The sequence below is a fragment of the Rhamphochromis sp. 'chilingali' genome (genome assembly GCF_963969265.1).
Source record: "Rhamphochromis sp. 'chilingali' genome assembly, chromosome: 18".
NCBI lineage: Eukaryota > Metazoa > Chordata > Actinopteri > Cichliformes > Cichlidae > Rhamphochromis > Rhamphochromis sp. 'chilingali'.
The window spans coordinates 3060579-3079087 of record NC_137945.1 but is presented as its reverse complement, the minus strand read 5'-3'; the positions used below and the strand labels follow the sequence as shown (position 1 = coordinate 3079087).

General features: G+C 39.1%; 1 protein-coding gene and 1 long non-coding RNA gene across 3 annotated transcripts in view; one reads left to right on the top strand and one right to left on the bottom strand.

Annotated features, from left to right (window-relative positions):
• The window catches only part of LOC308385595, a 196520-nt gene that overhangs the window by 22554 nt on the left and 155457 nt on the right, over nt 1–18509 (bottom strand). The gene's annotated exons all lie outside the window — the stretch shown is intronic.
• LOC308385574 (uncharacterized protein) lies at nt 5291–16838 on the top strand. 2 transcript variants are annotated; one of them, XM_080864580.1, is made up of 4 exons: nt 5291–5586; nt 10504–10609; nt 14598–15362; nt 15802–16838. In XM_080864580.1, exons 2-4 carry the CDS (start codon nt 10592–10594, stop codon nt 16369–16371), a joined length of 1353 nt encoding a protein of 450 aa, XP_080720706.1. In that variant the 5' UTR covers nt 5291–5586; nt 10504–10591; the 3' UTR covers nt 16372–16838. The 2 variants fall into 2 exon arrangements, with proteins under 2 accessions (XP_080720706.1, XP_080720705.1); XM_080864579.1 differs by having other exon boundaries at nt 5294–5586; nt 15799–16838.

Here is an 18509-nt window from a genome sequence, read left to right as displayed (position 1 = left end):
GGCTTATGTTATATCTTTAGATTCTGAAAAGGCATTTGCCAGAATCGAGTGGACATGCTTTCTTTTACCGTATTACAAAGATTTGGCTTAGGCAAGGGTTTTATTGTATGGATTAAAACTATCTACAAACCTCAACAAGCCTATGTTATAACAAATGGTGTACAATCATCAGTCTTCCCGATCGTTGGGGCGATCGGGAAGGTTGCCGGTTCGAGCCCCGGCTTGGACAGTCTCGGTCGTTGTGTCCTTGGGCAAGACACTTCACCCGTTGCCTACTGGTGGTGGTCAGAGGGCCAGTGTCCGGCAGCCTCACCTCTGTCGGTGCGCTGTGGCTGTGGCTACAATGTAGCTGCCATCACCAGTGTGTTAATGGGTGGATGACTGAATGAATGAAATAAAGCGCTTTGGGGTCCTTAGGAACTAGTAAAGCTCTATACAAATACAGGCCATTTACCATTTCACACTACAAAAGAGATATGAGGCATCTTTGCATTAGCACTTGAACCTCTCCTGAGGCCATTTGCCAAGATATGCATGGCATAACAGTGGGTGGAGCAAATCATAAAACTGGATTGTATGCTGTCGATATTTTGTTCTTATTAAAACCAGAACTATCAATATCAGACATTATGTCTATTATATGTAAGTTCAGCTGGTTCTCTGATTCCAGAATTCATTTAGGGAATTCAGAGGTTATGCCGCTGGGTGATCAGGTTAACTCTCTGACAGATATTTGCAATTTTCAATGGTCCTCTTGCGGTCTCACATACCTTGGGCTAAAAATTCTTAAAGACCGATGGAAACTGAACTTGTCCCCAGTTCTCATTGGAAAAACAAAAAAGAGAGAAAAGATTTGGACAGATGGCAAAGTTTGCTGCTTTCTCTTTAGGAGCCATGTGAGCCTAATTAAAATCAATATTCTCCCTTGTTTGTTATATCCAGTACAAATGTATGGGCTCAAATTGTGGTCACAAGTATTTTGTACTTGTAAATCAGTTTTGTACTTGTAAAAAGAATTTGTGCGTGTGTAAAAAAGATTTTTGTGTGGACTGGCAGTTCCAAAGAGCGCCCCTCCGACAGCCAAACCCATCCATTCTCTGATTGGATAGTTACATTTGTGATTGACATGACATTGGCCAATCAGATGAACGGAAGAAAATTAGGGTCAAAATTTGTACTTTTAACTTGAAACTTGAGTGCAGAGTTTCACACGTATTTTTTTTGGCTAAGTCGACACTATTAAACCCGGTTCTTTGATCCCCATGATAGAACGGAGAAAACCCGACTCAGGAGTGGTCAAAACATTTATGATCCTTTATTCAATCATCTTCCGGAAGAGAGAGCCCTGCACAGCCCAAAGCCAGCTCTAGCATTTAGAAGCTAAAATGTGTCTCATATAGGTGTTATTTTGGTCCTTTACACGCCACACATAGTTTCGATAAAAACAACTGCTTGTATGTTACTAGTTCCGCTTTGTCTGGTTTCCTGTATTTTATTAATATGCCTCTGCAGCTCCACACTAAACTTCCTGTTTTTCAGTCTGGCTGAGCACTTGGTTTATGAGTCAAAACTGGCCTTGCTTTACAAGCCTTTATTATTAAAATGCATAAAACAATATAATCATAAAATAAGTGCTAAAAATATATATTTAACAACACACAAATATCTTTTTTACACACAAATTCCTTTTACACATACAAATCCTGATTTACAAGTACAAAATATTTCTGACCACAATTTGAGCCCATACAAATGCTACCTCTATGGATAACCCCGAATGTTTCTCGGGATATAGAAAAGGTTTTTTCAAAATATATCTGACATGGAAGAAACCTGGATTAGAAATTAGACTCTTACAATTGCCTACACATAGGAGAGGCATAGGTTGTCAAATTTAATTTTCTATAAATGGTCAGGCCATACCCGTTTTTTTTTTATGGAAGTGGTTACATGGTTATCTCAATTTTGATTCCCTCCTAGACTCTTGGTCTGCTTCACCTTTTTAACTTTGGAGCCTAGTTGTAACAAAAAGAAACTTTTTCCAGCTAATCAATCTAATCTTGTTCATTCCAAAGTTTCACAATCTGCAGAAACAGCTACGTATGATGATTTGGAGACATTTCTTATAAAGCAAAAAGACAACTAATTTTATTTCTGCCTTTTATTCTTTACTATATGCTCATAGTAGCAGCACACTGAGTGTTATGGGAGGGGGATCTTAATAATGAGTATACAGAGGAGGCTTGGAAAGGAGCCATTCCCATAGCTACATCTACTTTTACTTGCAACCGCTTACGAGAAACCCAATACAAAAATTTACACCGCCTATATATAGCTCCTAATGTTTTGCATAAGATTACACCTCAGGTTTCCCCCTTCAGTATCAAATGTCAAAATGAAACTTGCATCCTTGTCCATTACCTTTGGGAATGCAAATTAATCGAACAATTTGGAGTTCTATATCTCAAGTACTGAGTAATATTTTTAAGAATGGGATCCAAAAGGACCGTGGATATTTTCTTCTTGGTTCACTTTCAAAAGAATGAACATTAACTTACTTGCAGCATAAACTATGTGATAAACTGTTACTGTTAGCTGTTTTCAGGTGCCTCCAGGTAATTAGGAAGTGAGCACCAAGGATGAGAGTTCACTCTTGTAGTTTGTTTTTTAAATATGTGGGTGAATAGGTAGTTTTTTCTTTTTCCTCATAGTTTCTTTTTCTCCTCTTTTCCCCATATGTGTAATTGTAAATGTAAGGACTTTAACTGTATGCGATTCCCTTTCTTTTGCTTCTTTGTTATGTTTTTGTGTTTGTTCGGATGATAAATAAAAACTGTTGAATCACAAACTCACCTGAACTGGATCCTATCATTTTTATTTTTGTGTCATTTCTTGTAGATTGGTTTACCCGAATGTAGAATCTCTCTGTCATGGTTTGATCAGTAAACCTCATCCAGCTGCCTGCACTGAGAGGGAACCTGCTATACTGTGCATGTATTGAATTTTCCATTTGATGTTGTTGAATTCTTCCTTATTTTGTTGTATCCCTTTATGGACATGTAAAGAAAATCATTGTTGAGCTAATGCACGGTTTACTTCTGATCTATCTAAACTTCTCCATGAGCAGAACATGGCGTGGGCCAAAGCCCGGAGAACTAACCTCCACACTGATCGGCTGTTTTTCAAGCAGCTGTGTGACACGTGCACAGTTGTCATTAGAAAAGTCAAAGGTGATCATTTTCTTACAGAGACAACAATCTCAATCACACAATCTCTATAACCGCTTAAAGATTCGGGAGACATTAAAATGATCTGGTAATAAAACTGTTGGTCGGCTTAATGAACATTTTATGATGTTATAAGAAATAAATGTAAAATTACATAAAAGGTTCTGACTGTATAGTTTCTTTGTTTTTTACTGTAGTTGTAAAAATTTAAGTTTTTATATTGGAAACTTTTGTGTCATCTAATTGTTTACGACATTTAACCTGATCACTAGTGATGTGTCCTGTGTGTCGAAGCTTTGAAGAGTGTCGGGTAATCTTGGGGGAGTTTATGTGAAGCGCGTATCGAGGCTCGCTTTGATTACGTATGTAGTGACGTTCGAGGCCTCGTGGGCAGTCAGTAACATGTGACTGATTCAGGAACTGGCTCACCAGTTTGCGCCAGATTCGAATTAAAATGGGCAGCAAAACACAGCTGATTTCCCATCACACTGTTGTGCTACATAGTTACTTGACCATTTCTTCTTTGATGGAACCAGCAAGGAAGAGATTTTTTTAAATCTCATCTCTCCTAATAAAGTATGCACACAGTAATAAATATAACAAATGATAAGCACCATAATATAAATAAACAACACCACAGATCCTATAATCTGATTTTTGTCTTTTAGTTTACTAAAACGTGAAGCGCCACACGCTAGTTTGTGTCATTATCCAGATGTACATAAGCATGATGGCACAGTTACACAATCACACTAAAACTCGGTGCTGATAGTTTCCACTTTCTCTTTTGTATTAGACATATGGAGACAATATTTGGGATAAATAACCATGAAAACTATTTATTTATTCAGTTTAGAGGTTTACAAATCACATTATTATGATTAAAGAGCCTGTTTCACTTGAATCGTCCACTTGATGGCGCAGTAGAGTCGACCAGTTGGATGGAAAGCTTCAGTTCATCACTTCCCCAATACTTGCACTACCTATGTGACCAAACATCTGACATTTATAGCGCCTGAGTGGAGGAGGCTCATAAACACAGACACTAAAACTCACGTATCCCACCATGACTTTATCTAGCAAAGTATTACCTTGAATCTCAAGCAGTACTGACAGACTATCCACATTTTCTCCATTTCTAACAGCTTTTAGTCTTTTTTATTCCAGTGATCTCTCCTCCTTTGATCATTTTCCTCAATGGAGAATAACTGAAATCCCTCCTCCTCCTTTCTACTCACCCACTATTTTCCTTTCCATGACTTCCTTTTAACAAACCATTTGCAATTTAAGTGTTTTATTCTTTTGTTCTGCATTTTTAAATTTTATACACAAACTCCCGTCTCGGAGCACCTTAGCTAGCTCCACATCAGATTATGCCAAAACACCCACCTAAATTCAAACTGCTTGTCTCACAAAAACTCCACCTATTGTCCCGCTCAACCCATCTATCCTCCCTAGAGCAGCCCAACAAGTCTTCACAGGTCCCAGTTTATAGCCAGCCCAATTCAGTCTCGAGTATATGTTGAAAATACGTCATAACTTTGAGTCACAAACTGACACTGAGCCTCTTCAGTAAATCCAGCAGCTTTTTAACATCATTAGAAGTGTTTGAGCTGCTGCAGATGTTTGTAAATCTGACCCTAAATGTTCCTTCTTCTTTAAAATTCAAACTAATGAATTGATATTCATTAGTTTGAATTAAGGGATTTAACAGGTTGTTATTGTTTATATGAGCTCCATAAAACAACAGGGTTAGAACACATTGTGAAGAAGTAAGATGTTTGTTTTGTAGTCCATCTTCTGCACATTGTAGTTTCACCAGGCGGACATGCGGCGTCACATCGTTAAAGAGAGATGAGTGTAAAGCTGTTCATATTCTCAGCACCGCTCTTCCCTCTGAGTCATTAGCAATTCTCCTTTCCACAATGACGTTTTCATCGAGGCCAAGGAAGAGGGGTTAGGAAAAGGAGATAGGAAGTACTTTTGAATAGCACCTCACGTAGTTACATGTGTACAGCTGTGTCACGTGACCGCACAGCAACAAACAACGTCAAAGCAGGAAGAAGGGGGCGGAGCAAAGTGTGTGTGCGGGAGAGGAGTCGAGCAGAGAGAGCTGCTTTTTCACGAAACGGGAGTAAAGCAGTGAACTTAGAGGAGAGAAACAAAATGAAGTATCGATCATAAACCACTACCAACGTCCTGATCGATATCTGCTTCGATCTGCCCACCCTTGTCTCCTGGATCGTAGCTGAGATCAGCGTGAACCACGTGGGTCTCTGCTCCCTGATCTGTTTCCTGTGTTTGGAAAGAGTTGCAGCTTCATCGCGGAGTTTCTCTCGGTTTGTGGGCTCATCTAAAGGTAAGCACCGAGCTAACTTTACTGTGAGTTCAGTTCTGTTGAGTTTAGCTCCTGAATGAGGTCTTCTGCTGCTCTCCTCGGTGTCTGTTCACAGTTTATTGTGAACACGTTGAGAGAAGAGTGAGAGAGTGTTTGGAGAAAAACACCTGCTAACCATTAGCTCAGCATGCTGGGAGAAGTTGAGCGTTTGCTGGCAGAAAGTTGGAACCTTTAGCTGCACTGCGTAAATTCTTTACGCTCAACGAGATAGGGTTGTTTAAAGGCTGCTTTGCTTTATTTTTAATTTGTTAGGTTAGGTTAATCATATCTGTAACCACCTTGTTGTTCTTTGTTTTTAAAGTGTTCCTGCAACTGCAGCATACATGCTAAGCTAGCTGTACCACGTTACTTCCGCGCATTGCATTGTGGGTACGAGTGGCAACAAAATTAAAACATCAACAAATCATTAATTCCGCGGTTTTAATCCCTACTTGCATTTTATTTGCCCCAAAAACAGTTATGTACAAAGTCCGTACGAAGATAGTTTCCAAAAAGGCAAAAAATCAAGTATGAGGAAAAATCAAAGGAGTGAAAGGGTCAGACCCATACAAGCATACAGAGTGGAGTAAGGGCGTTAGCCTGCTGCCCGACTTTTATCACGCACATATTTACTATTATATGGTCCTAAGTGTGAGTTCATACACTCACAAAATGTTTAATAACTTCAGATCCCTGCAACAAGCCCAGGTCCAGTTTACTTTGGTGATTTGGACTATTCCATTTCACAGCTGTTGTTAAAATGTTTTCTTTATCTCCTGTACAGGCCAACGCAATCTAATTTTTGTTTCAGGTTGTAGTGTTACACAACTTTTTCAGATCCAATAAAAATAAAATAGGTGTTTCGTAATTCGGTCAATTTATTGTCTTTATATGTAACTGGCATTATTGTTTCATTCTATTATAGAATCGTATAAGAAAGATGCAAAATTGTAAAAATCCATTGTGCTTTATTAGCTGCTTCGGTGAAGAACAAATCAACAATGCAACAAAAAAAACATATCAAAACAACTTACTGGAAAACAGTTATTCATCACTTGATTGCTTCAATACAACACTTGGGCACATATATGCAGGACTTTTCGTGGCTGTATTGATATCGCTCTCTCTCTTAACCGATCAAATCTGGCTGTGGTAGCAGCTTTAACCTGTATGACCAGGTTGATAGAGGGCGCCAGTCTGGATCACATTCCAGCATTTTGTAGGCTGGTTTTCCTACAAAATACAACAAACATTAGCCCGCAAAGCTATAGTGAACAAAGCAGCATAGCGCAACGAATTCAATTCCAAATAAATATAAGACTTAACCTAGACGTAACCTACATCAACGATTATGTTATGATAAATTACGTAATAACTACAACTAGAGCTGGGCGATATGAGATTTTTTCATATCACGATATGTTTTTTTCATTTCAGGCGATAACGATATCTATCACGATATAAGCCAAATAACTATATTTGTAAGATTTAAATGTGCCGTTGCTCACAAGTAAAATGTGAAATAATCAGCAGCTTGTTTTTATTTAAATATTTATTTCCCATAATAAGTTCAACAGGGTAGATGTACTTAAGGAACATGAGACTTTTTCAGATAGATAAAGGCAAATATTGCAAACTACACAAAAGGCAGCCGCTAAAGCGTTTAAGTTTCAAAATAGAACAAACGAAACAGACTAAATTGTCAATTCCACTTAGAAACAAAATATTAATTCTAAAAATAAATCTTAGTTTGTTTTACAGAAGAACAGACAAAACTGACTAACTTTTGTCAATATCAAATAAACTGAGAACTAAAAGGAAATTCTCAATCTCTCCTTGTTGTATAGCTGAGCTTTTCAAACAGTTTTAACAGTTACTTTAGTCTGACAAAAGCCGAATGACGAATTAGCGCTTCCAGTCAGAGACTGAGGCTACGTCCACACGTACACGGGTATTTTTGAAAACGGAGATTTTCCATTTTCGTTTTAAAAAATAATCCCGTCCACACATAAAGGCAGAAATGAAGGAAAACGCTGCTATGAACATGCCAAAGCAGCAGGTGGCGCTAGATTCCTAACCGTGCAGAAATGTTGGCCAATCAGAAGTCTAGAAGCCTCGGTGGGAAAAAGTAAACAAAGCTGGGGCATAGAAGCAGAACCGAGTCGTATGTGTGGAGGGACAGTAACTGTGTGTATATGTAAGCATTTAAACACTGCAGAGAGTAGAATTAACAGTAACAGTATTGTAGAAATTCATTTCACCGAAACAATAACGTGGCGCACAGTGTGACGCATGCACCAGTTTATTGTATTTCCAGACTTGCTTTCGGCACAATTTACAGTGCACGCTACTCTGTTTTTTGTCAGACTTGAAATAGCCGAAATACCTTCACACTACGGAACTTCTATGGCTCTTCCGTTCGACAATCTCTCCGGCATTGGAACCATCATCTGTTTTCTCTTCGGTCACGCTCGGTTGATTTTTCTAGTCGGCACACTCATTTCCTCCATTACGCGCTGGCTCCATTACCCGCTGGCTGCTTCCCAAACAAACACATGTGCGGCTTGGCACTTGTGCTGTACGTAACAAGTCACGCGACGTGACGCTGCGGCTGTGATTGGTTCGGCTCTGCGCTACTTAATTTGGATTGGCTGACCTTTTTTTTTTTTTTTAAGAGGACAAGAGCGGCAAGGTCTATCGCGATAGCTTAATTTCTCTATCGAGTAAAAGTTATATCGCGATACATATCGTTATCGTTCTATCGCCCAGCTCTAACTACAACAGAAGACTGACCTTTGTGGAAATTCTTGGAGCAGACTAACACGTGAGCTTGAGTGTTCTGAAAAGTTATATTTGGTCTTCGAGTGGCTGCCATCCAGGCCATCCGTCGCCTCTTTGTTACTTCGGAAACATGGCTTGAACAATTTCTCTTCCACGACGTAATCCGATAAAAACCGATCACTTTACCCGTCGGCTTCCTGTGGCTGTCATGCGACCGGCTATTGCAGTTAATAATACAACAGCTTCTTGTCATTATTTGTTTCTTTTTATCGCTGTGTGACTGTTTTCATATGAAAAATTTAAATCTCTATTAGATTATGATAGAAAAAATGGTGATTTGGCCTAGCACATGCACACCCCACATACCTTGAAACATTAGTTTTAGAGGCCCAAAACACCCAACCGAACCATTTAATTTTTGTTAAATTAAAGACTAATTATGTCTTGGGTTTTAACTGTTTAATAATAAAGAAGGAAACATCACAAAAAGCACTTAAGGTCATGAAAATTATTTTCAATTCATTGACACATCCACCTTATTTATTGAAAGTATCGGTATCAGCGATACTGGCCCATATCTACTTGTTATCGAATCGATACCAAAATATGCATCTTATTGCTAGGCGTGGGGATTAGTCAGGGCTCTAGAAACTAATTGGTTGGATATTCGATCTAATTTCTCAATGGTGTGACTAATCCTAGGTCGTCCAAGTAAAAAGGTCGCCTGTGGTCAATGACAGACAATGTACTGCCCATATATTGTGATCTAAACCAATCAGAGATAGTCAAGGGCGGAACCTCTAAGATGTCCATGCCCAAGGTATGGATATTGAGATGATCAATTCCAAGCCTTTATGGCATTTTTAATTTATTCTTCCTTTTTATTTTATATATCTTGAGATGTTTAAATTTCAGCTCAGTGAAGCACTTTAAGCACAAGAACTTCTTCAATGGTGTATTTTTTGGACTATAAGGCAGACTTAAAATCCTTTAATTTTCTCAAAAGTGTGCCTTATGTATGAATTCTGGTTGATAAGTGAAACTTTTTTCAACTTATTCTTCTTGCTTCCTCCACTTCCATACCATTGATTCATTAATGTTCAATTCTCTTGCAGCTGCTCTATTTCCATGTTCTCCTGGGTGACTGATAGAGTTTGCTTCATAAATTCAAATTCAAATTTTATTTGTCACGTACACAGTCATACACAGTACGATATGTAGTGAAATGCTTGGACAACTGCTCGTGACCTAAAGAAAACAAAAAAGGAAAAGGCTATGAATAAGATAGGAAATAAATATGAAAAATTAAAAAGGGTAAATTTAACTAGGAAGGAATAAAATATAAATTAAGGTTAAAAATGAAATAACTGTACAACACAAATTAGAATGAAGGGTAAATTTAACTGGGAGAATAAGATAAAATATATAAATTAAAGTTGAAAATAAAATAACTGTACAACAAAATACACAATATAGAACTATAAAAGAATGTATGAGAGTCATAAGCAGAGTCTCTTAAAAGATGCCATTTTGGGGGCCTTACACACACAACAGAGTATTATTATGTTGAAGCACAATACGTATCACTCCGCGAGGATCCTGACTGTGGTAGCCTTAATGCTCTGACAATCCATCAAGCGGTGCAGCTTTGTGGACACTGTTTTTCAACAGTGTCCACTGCCTCACTGTGGTTTGATCTGAATCAAGTGTAAGTTTGTGGACCTTGTTGTTAAAGTCAGTGGAGCTTTTTATGTGGGTGTGGGGTGTGTTCCCCACAAAGGGTACTAGGATGGTAGTAATGTGCTGGACAATGTTGTAGGTGGCTGAGTTTATGCTGCTACCAATGAGCCTGAGTGGGACTCCTTCTTTGTGTATCTATGGAAGTTCATATATACAGGGTGCAGCATCCACCGGGTAAAGGTGGTGGTATGCAGGGAGCTCAGTGGCTTTTTCCCTTTCAAGTTCTTGTAGGCAGCTGATGACTTTCTTTTTGTAGCTGCTTCTGGGGTTTCACCTTGAAGCTTCATAGGTATTGTTGTCACTGAGTGTAGTAATGTTTATTTGCTCTGCTTCTTCTTGTCAGGGATAAAATACATATCTATACTTTTTGTGTCCCAGCTGAGTAACAGGAGGAGAAGAGTCTAGTGGAGCAGCAGAGGAACAGTTTCAGCCATTTGGACTCAGCTCAGCCACTACAGAGGAAACAATGACTTCAACACAGGAGGTGAGAAAAATATCTCGGTTACTGTTATTGAAACTGTGTGCACAGTAGAGCAGGGCGATATGGCCAAAAAAATATGTCACACTATGTATTTGAAAATTTGAGATAACGATATAACTGACGATATAATTTTTGCGAGACAAAATACAACTCCACAACTTTACTAGCGCAAAAAAAACCCCATCCATTTATTTTCACTTAAACAAGCGGCTGTTTTTTTTATGTGCACTAAAGCTATATAAATATTTAACAGTGCAAATGCAAATTTCTTGCTGAAAGCTTAACCAAAGTGCATTTCCAGTAGAAATGTGCTGACATATCCTGAGCATAACCATGTATAATATCCACTGAAGTTAAAAAGAGGTGCTTTGCTACATTAAACTGCAGTGTGGCAAATAAAAAAAGTCAAATTTGTATTTTTCGGATCATAAGGTGCACGGGATTATAAGGCACATTAAGCGAAACAAAGCAGTCAGATAAATTAAACTTTATTAAACTCATTCTTCTTGCTTCCTCCACTTCTGTACCATTGATTCATTAATGCTGTATTCTATCACAGCTGCTCTATTCCCATGTTGTTGCAGTATATTAATGACTAACCTCGTATTGTGGATGGATTATCTCAGTTGTTCTCCTGACTGAAGTTTGGTCCGTTTATAGCATCCTGCTATGCGATTGCATTTGTCTCTAACCATCAGGAAACTTCACGTTAACTTTTATCGAGTGGAAAAGTGTTAGTGTTCGTCCTCCAGCTTCACTGTTTATGTTATGCTAACATAGCTGTGTCGCTAGCGATCACGTAGCACATCATTATATATCAACTAGCCCAACTTCAGTAACCCTACAAACGTCACTGCTGTTTAGTTTCCTGTCTTCATTTATGTTGGAAGTGATAGCAGAGCTGTACGTTTGATTTTTTTCAGAAATCTCTCAGTCAGAACATGCTATATCATGCTTAGGTAACTAGCGAAACTAGCGAGCTAACTTCCGGTAACTTCCTGTTAACTTCTAACTCTGTTAAATGTAATAAATTTTGTTTTCATGGATGCCTGGAAGTTAAACATCATAGTTACACCTGGTAAAGCAGCAATGCTGATCGTTTTATTAAAGATGAAAGAATTTGGACAGTTTTTAACTCTCAGTGATGCTGCAGTGTTCGTTTGACTTTGGGATCTTACAGGACAGAGTTTAGGACCCAGATTACTCCCAGATTTACGAGCACCTTAGTCCGACAAATACGGCAATGACGACGGCCCGCTTGTATGTTCTACAATAAATGTGCTTTGTTGTATATCTGACGGACAAACACCAAACCAGTGAAGTTGCACCATTTTTAAAAACCAATTCTGGTTCATCCGTTTCACTCAACAATCCGCTTTCTCCCCTCTCATTCTCCGTTGCCGCCGTGGTTTTTCGGCTATGTGCGTATGAAAACAAAGGCACTGCGCATGCGCGCTTTACCCATATTCTGTCGCGATATTTTATTTTCTTATCGTTGCCCAACATTTTACCGGTATTACCTTGAACGGTATAATATGGCCCAGCCCTAGTGCACAGCTGGTTGTTTTTTCAAGTTAAAGTCAGCTTTATTGTCAAAGACCATACATACAGGCCCTAAGTGTACACTAAAATAATATAAAGATAAAAAATAAAATAGGAGCGTTATGTACAATAAAATACTGTACAATTATTTATTTATTTATTTATTTATTTATTTATTTATTTTTGTCCCGTTTGGATCTTTAGCCATCAGAATTGTTGTCTTAAGGCCAAGAAAGATGCCAAGCGGATTTATTTTACCAAGTGGATCATCATGGCCTTGCCATATTGGTCCATTTGATTGACCTTTATTATAATTATGAATTTATTTTATTTTCAGTTGCTACAAACGGGACAGACTGTACAATTATTTAAACAGCAGTGTCCAACACAATCATGGTGCAGGAGCCATACCACACAGTGATGCAGCTGGTGAGGATACTCTCGGCGGTGCCTCTGTAGAAGGTGCTCATAATTGGGGTTGAGGCTCTTGCTCTCCTCACTTTTGCAGAGGCTGTAGAGTCGTTATTAAGCTTTGCTGACATGTGACGCAGTGTTTTTTGACCAGGAGAGATCTGAGATTTGCACACCGAGGAACTTGGTGCTGCTTACCTCTATAATGGGGCGATATGGCCAAAAATATTTATCACGATATACATTTGAAAATGTGCGATAACGATATAACTGACGATATAATTAACACGAGACAAAATACTTTACAACCAATGTTCCCTCTAATTTTTCATGTGTCTGAGCGAACACACAAACTCCCTGAGCGGACACTTGGACCACTGTGAGCAACAGCAGACGTGTGCACAATAGACGCGCTAGTCCATTGAAGTTACATGGTTTATTAAAATAATAAAATTACAGCATTTACATTTATGTTAGACTACTTTTAATTAACTGCTTTAGCCCACTTACAATGAAAATTTAAAAAAAATCTTGTTCATGACCTGTGTAGCATGTTAACACTATTGAAAGTAAAAATAAGAGAGTCCTGTAACTCTCTCTCTGCAAAATACAGTATATAATGACCAATGTTGGGCAATTAATTATGCAGTTACAAAAAAGTAACTGCGTTTTGCAAACAACAAAGCTTTTTGCAGCTATTTACATAAAAATGCAGCCAAGGTGATTTTAAATAAAAATTTCAAACTATTTACAGAACAATCAGCTGTTCTGCATCAAATCTGATGCCACACAAATTATTTGTGCCGCTCCAAAAATATTTCTGTCCACTATGAGATAAAGGAGAACAACAGCCTGATACCTGCAGGCCTGACAGCAGGAGATGTATCACTGCTGTAACACCTGTAACATTCAGCAGTCGCCTCATTGTTCTGACACACACAACAAAACTATTGGCTACACTACACACTAACTACACACTAACTACACAAGATTATCTCTCACATCTCAACCCACCGCCGTCACTCCTAAAACTTCCTAAACCACTAAATGCCATGTTGCCATCATTTTTTGATTGGTCGACATGGTACATTTTCCGAGCAATAGGAAAGGGTGGGGGTGTTTTTGGTTTTGTCTTTGCTCACAGGCGGAGAGCGTTTTCCTTATAAAACGCCGTTATGACCATTTTTTCCCCCCCGCAGTAAACAACGACAGTATTCAGGAAGAAAACCAAACATTGCAGATATTTTTATCATAACTCTGGTTTTACGTGGCCGATCAACACAATTTAAAAACTGGTATAAAGTCCACACTTTTTCAATCAACTGTTCCGTCTGTCCTGCTCACATCTCCAATGGTTGTACATGTTGTCATTTACTTGACTTCACTGCACATCAGCTGCTTTGCCAGCTAAAACACTGGTGTCGGCACATAAGGACGCTGTGATAGTGTCCTTATGTGCAGGCAGGCTATAGACAGGCTATATATGAATGTGAATCGCATTATTGGCTGGACTATGGGATAATGTGGCATTGTTCTAATCCCATACGGGAGCAGCCAGTCACTTACTGACTAACACTGCACAGGGCTTGCAAAATCGCTAGCCCGACGTCCCGGAGCTAGCGGTATCTCCGGTCGGGCGACCAAAATCTATCTCAGCCCCGCCCGCTGGGTTATCATATAGCCCGACGGGGCTCCTCCATACATAAAGAATCCACATTCACAAACAAAAACCACAAAGTTATAAGAAAACACAACGATCATATTTTCAGCACACATTGAAACAACAACATCATCAGTTGGACTCCCCATTTTTCATGAAATGAAAGATTTTCTCCAGCGATCAATATTTCTTCAGTTATGTTATTTTCATTCCAATTCTCATTGTAGCACGTCATTGTAATGTGAAACTACCAACAAAATGTGGTGGCAACACACCTAGAACTTGTTTGTTGACATCTTTGATTCCACTAATGGAGTTTCAGTTTGTTCCACGACTGCATTTCACTCACTGCCTCTGTTTGTATCTCTGTCACTGCAGGACCAACATGGAGCGAGAAGTCAGCGCTCTCAGGAGGCCGACAAACCTCACAGAAGAAAGGGAGAGAAAACATACAGCTGTGATGAGTGTGGGAAGAATTTTAGTGGGGCTGGACACTTAAAAGCACACAAACTCATCCACAGTGGAATTAAAGCATACAGCTGTGAGCTGTGTGGAAAGTCTTTTACTCAGGCTGGAAGTTTAAAAACACACAAACTCCTCCACAGTGGAATTAAAGCATACAGCTGTGAGCTGTGTGGAAAGTCTTTTACCCAACCTCAAGGCTTAAAATCACATCAGCTCAGCCACAGTGGAATTAAAGCACACAGCTGTGAGCTGTGTGGAAAGTCTTTTAAGACGGTTGGACACTTATATAGACACCAACGCATCCACAGTGGCTTTAAACCATACAGCTGTGATCAGTGTGGCAAAACTTTTTCTTGCAGTGAAAACTTACAACTTCATCAAGTTGTCCACACTGGAATTAAGCCGTACAGCTGCGACATTTGTGGAAAAACCTTCCGCTGGCTACTCAGCCGAAATAATCACGTACGCATTCACACCAAAAATGATGTTTACTGCTGTGATCAGTGTGGCAAACTGTTTGTGAGATATAAAGACTTAGAACGCCACATGTTTACCCACACTGAGGAGAGACCTTATAAATGTGACCTCTGTGATAAGGCTTTTAAAGATCCACATTCCCTGAAATCACACCAACAGATCCACACCAGAAAGAAACTCTACAAGTGCAGTTACTGTGAGGTATGTATTTATATTTTTACAGTTGCAGTTATTTTGAAGTATTATGTGAATTAAGTTTAATTTCAAAGCTAAATGAGACATGAAAACGTCATGTACAGAATATTCAATCAAGTTTGAGACAAATCAGAATCTTTCCTGATGTTGGAAAAACGTAAAGTTTTAAAAGCTTCTCCCCTTGCTGTCTATCTAACATTCACACTTGGGAAAGCTTGGGGTTAGTATCTTGTGACATGCAGAGTAGAGCATCCATCGATTTAACCAACAATCTTCACATGAAGTCGTTTACCTACAAATGAAGAGTCATTTTCGCCCAGTACGCTGAGTGTTACAATATGTAATTGGATGTTGGCAGAGCTGATCTTTATTTCAAGCGAGATTCAGGATAAAAATGTTGAAGGAATTCCCTGACTTCCACTGTCTTTGTGTCTTTGTTTAGAAGCAGAGCGACACAGATGGATCCAGTTCTCAACCCTGCCGTCACTGTGGTGATGGGAAAGAGTTTCACTGTGACCTTTGTGGAAAAACTTTCAGTCAGCAGTGGTGCCTAACATTACATCAACGTAGACACACTGGAGACAAAATGAACTACTGCAAAGAATGTGGTAGAGGCTTCCCCACACCAAGTACATTAAAAATACATGAGCTTATTCACAGTGGGGTTAAAAAGCACGTCTGTGATCAGTGCGGGTCATCCTTCACCACTGCAGGTCACCTCAAACAGCATAAACGCGTGCACACAGGAGAGAAACCATACAAGTGCAGACACTGTGACAGAAGCTTCTCACAATCAAGTAATCGTAACCTTCATGAACGTAGACACATGGAAGAGAACATCAGCTGTGACCAGTGTGACAAGACCTTCAAGAGTCTCAGTTCATACTCCGAACACAAACAATCCCACACTGTCCCCACAGTTTTACAGTTACCAATGTGCCAAAACATTCACTTCATTATTTGCTCTGTGCAAACATCAACATCAAGCGGACCTGAAGTCACTGGATCACAATGAATCTGAAGAGACAGAAAGATCCTCTTCTGGTTTCAGGATCAGACTTTAAAAACCTTGAGATCAGGCTCCACAGAGTTCAGGTGGAGTCTCCTGTAAAGAGTGTCAGCTGATGTCACACTTGGATCTGATGAGGTAGCTCTGATTTCTGGATTTACAGTGAATAATCCTGAATGGTACATTCAGGAAGATAGAAGTATAGATATCTACATCTAATTCTTGTTTTTCTTTGGCTACCTTTGATATTCCATTTCAAAATGAATGTGTTTTTTCATGTATTTAGTTTTACTTTAGTTTATTTCCTGTCCTGTTGATCCACATGTTCTGTAGCTGTTTTCTGTTTGTCGTTTGTGTTGTGAAATCCTGATACTACTAAAGATTTGGTTATATTTGATTAACTCTAACGTTTGTTTTATTAAACACTTATTAAATAGTTTGGTGTAAAAAAATAAAATAAAGAAATTGTCTCACAACAAGTATTTTGAGCCATGATTTCAGGTTCAGATTAACTGTTTTTAATGGCACATGTGGAGTGCCATCAGGGGACACTTGGTTGTTCTCCACTCACACTGAACAGGGTTCCTGCAACTCAGTAAAAAATTATCTTCAATGAAAATAAATTCGTAATTTTCATCCCAGAACTTTGCTGTGGATAGGTAGTTTGCAGAGGGTGTGTTTAAGATACTGAAAGGATGAGTTTACCCTTCCAAACTGTAAACAAACTGTGTGCTTATTAATAACTGAAGTTAGATTACAGGAGGGTAAATTGAGTTTAAGAGTTTTTAGTGTCATTAAGATGGCTCTTCTTTTACCTGACTTATATCCCCATGAAAGCTTTCCATGTAGGGGATGTTGACTGAGGTAATGCAGTCGGACAAGGGAGGATCCACACAGATACATGACCTCAACCTCTTTAAAGCTTGGCGAGAGGTTCTAGTGAGCCTGGTTAAGGGAACAGATGAGTTGGGGCCGGAGGTGCCAAGTTCTACCATTCCCGCCTCCCTCCTTTTTGATAACCATCTCACACAGGACCAGAGGACGAATTGCAACAGTGTTTTGCAGATGTGTTCTCCCCCCTGCCTAACTGTATGACTCATCATCGAGCACCATGCAGTCTGGCGTGATGGTGCATTCACAGCCCTATGTGATGCCTGAACATAAAAGGCAATTGTTCAGAGAGAATTTTCCAAAATGCTGAAAATGGGAGTAATAGAAGAATCGCAACCCCATAGTTGTAGTTGTAGCCTCAGTTGGGCGGCGGGGGGTGTGTGGCAGAGGTGTGGTCTGGCCTGCTGCATTGGTTAGTTAGTTAGTTAGTTAGTTTTGACCTGGACCTCACGGTTCTTTCTGGAGCATAAAGAAATAGGAGTTCAGACAGGTAAGAATGGGCTTGGCATTTAAGGGATTAAAAAAAAAGTAAAATTTTAAATTGGATCCTGTAAGTAAAAGGAAGCAAGAGGGGCCAAAACTGGCCTAATATGCTTTTTCCATTTTGTGCCAGTTAGCAGATGAGCAGCTGCATTTTGGACCAACTGAAGATGATAAAGAGAGCAATGGTTCGAACCAAACTACAGTGAGCTGCAGTAGTCGAGTCTGCAAATAATTGCTGTATGAATAACACGTTCAAAGACATTACAGTTTTTCTGAATTGCTAAAACACTAACTCCCATTGCAAAAACTAAACTGTCAACTAAGAAAACTCTTTCATCAAATCAATCCCACAGTTGCCAAAATCTTAAACACTATTCATCTGGCTAAGACACCATTTGCAAATCTGAATCTCCAATTTACCAAAACTCTAAACACATTCTCAAACACAAAACACATTTAGAAATGTGGTGCACTTGTACCCAGAATGGTGCACACAGGCTACTAACACACTTTCTTCATCATTAACACACTACCACTCAAAATTGAGAAGACATGTTGAAACCTCTTCTTCTGCTTTTGCTAGACTGAATCCACAGGGATGTATTCATGAGGTCTAACCATTGAGTCAAGCTCAAAGATTCTCTGTACACAACAAACTAATTTTAGTTCTGTAAATGAAATAGAATCATGTATAAATGTGCTATGTATACAAGTATACTTATAACTAAATCTAATATAAATAAATGGGGGCGATCGCTGCTCAAGAGTTG

What these genes read in the sequence shown, in the direction of transcription:
- LOC308385574 (XM_080864579.1), top strand. An exon ending in ACAAGTGCAGTTACTGTGAG is followed by an intron (nt 15,363 to 15,798) that starts GTATGTATTTAT and finishes GTCTTTGTTTAG; the next exon opens with AAGCAGAGCGACACAGATGG.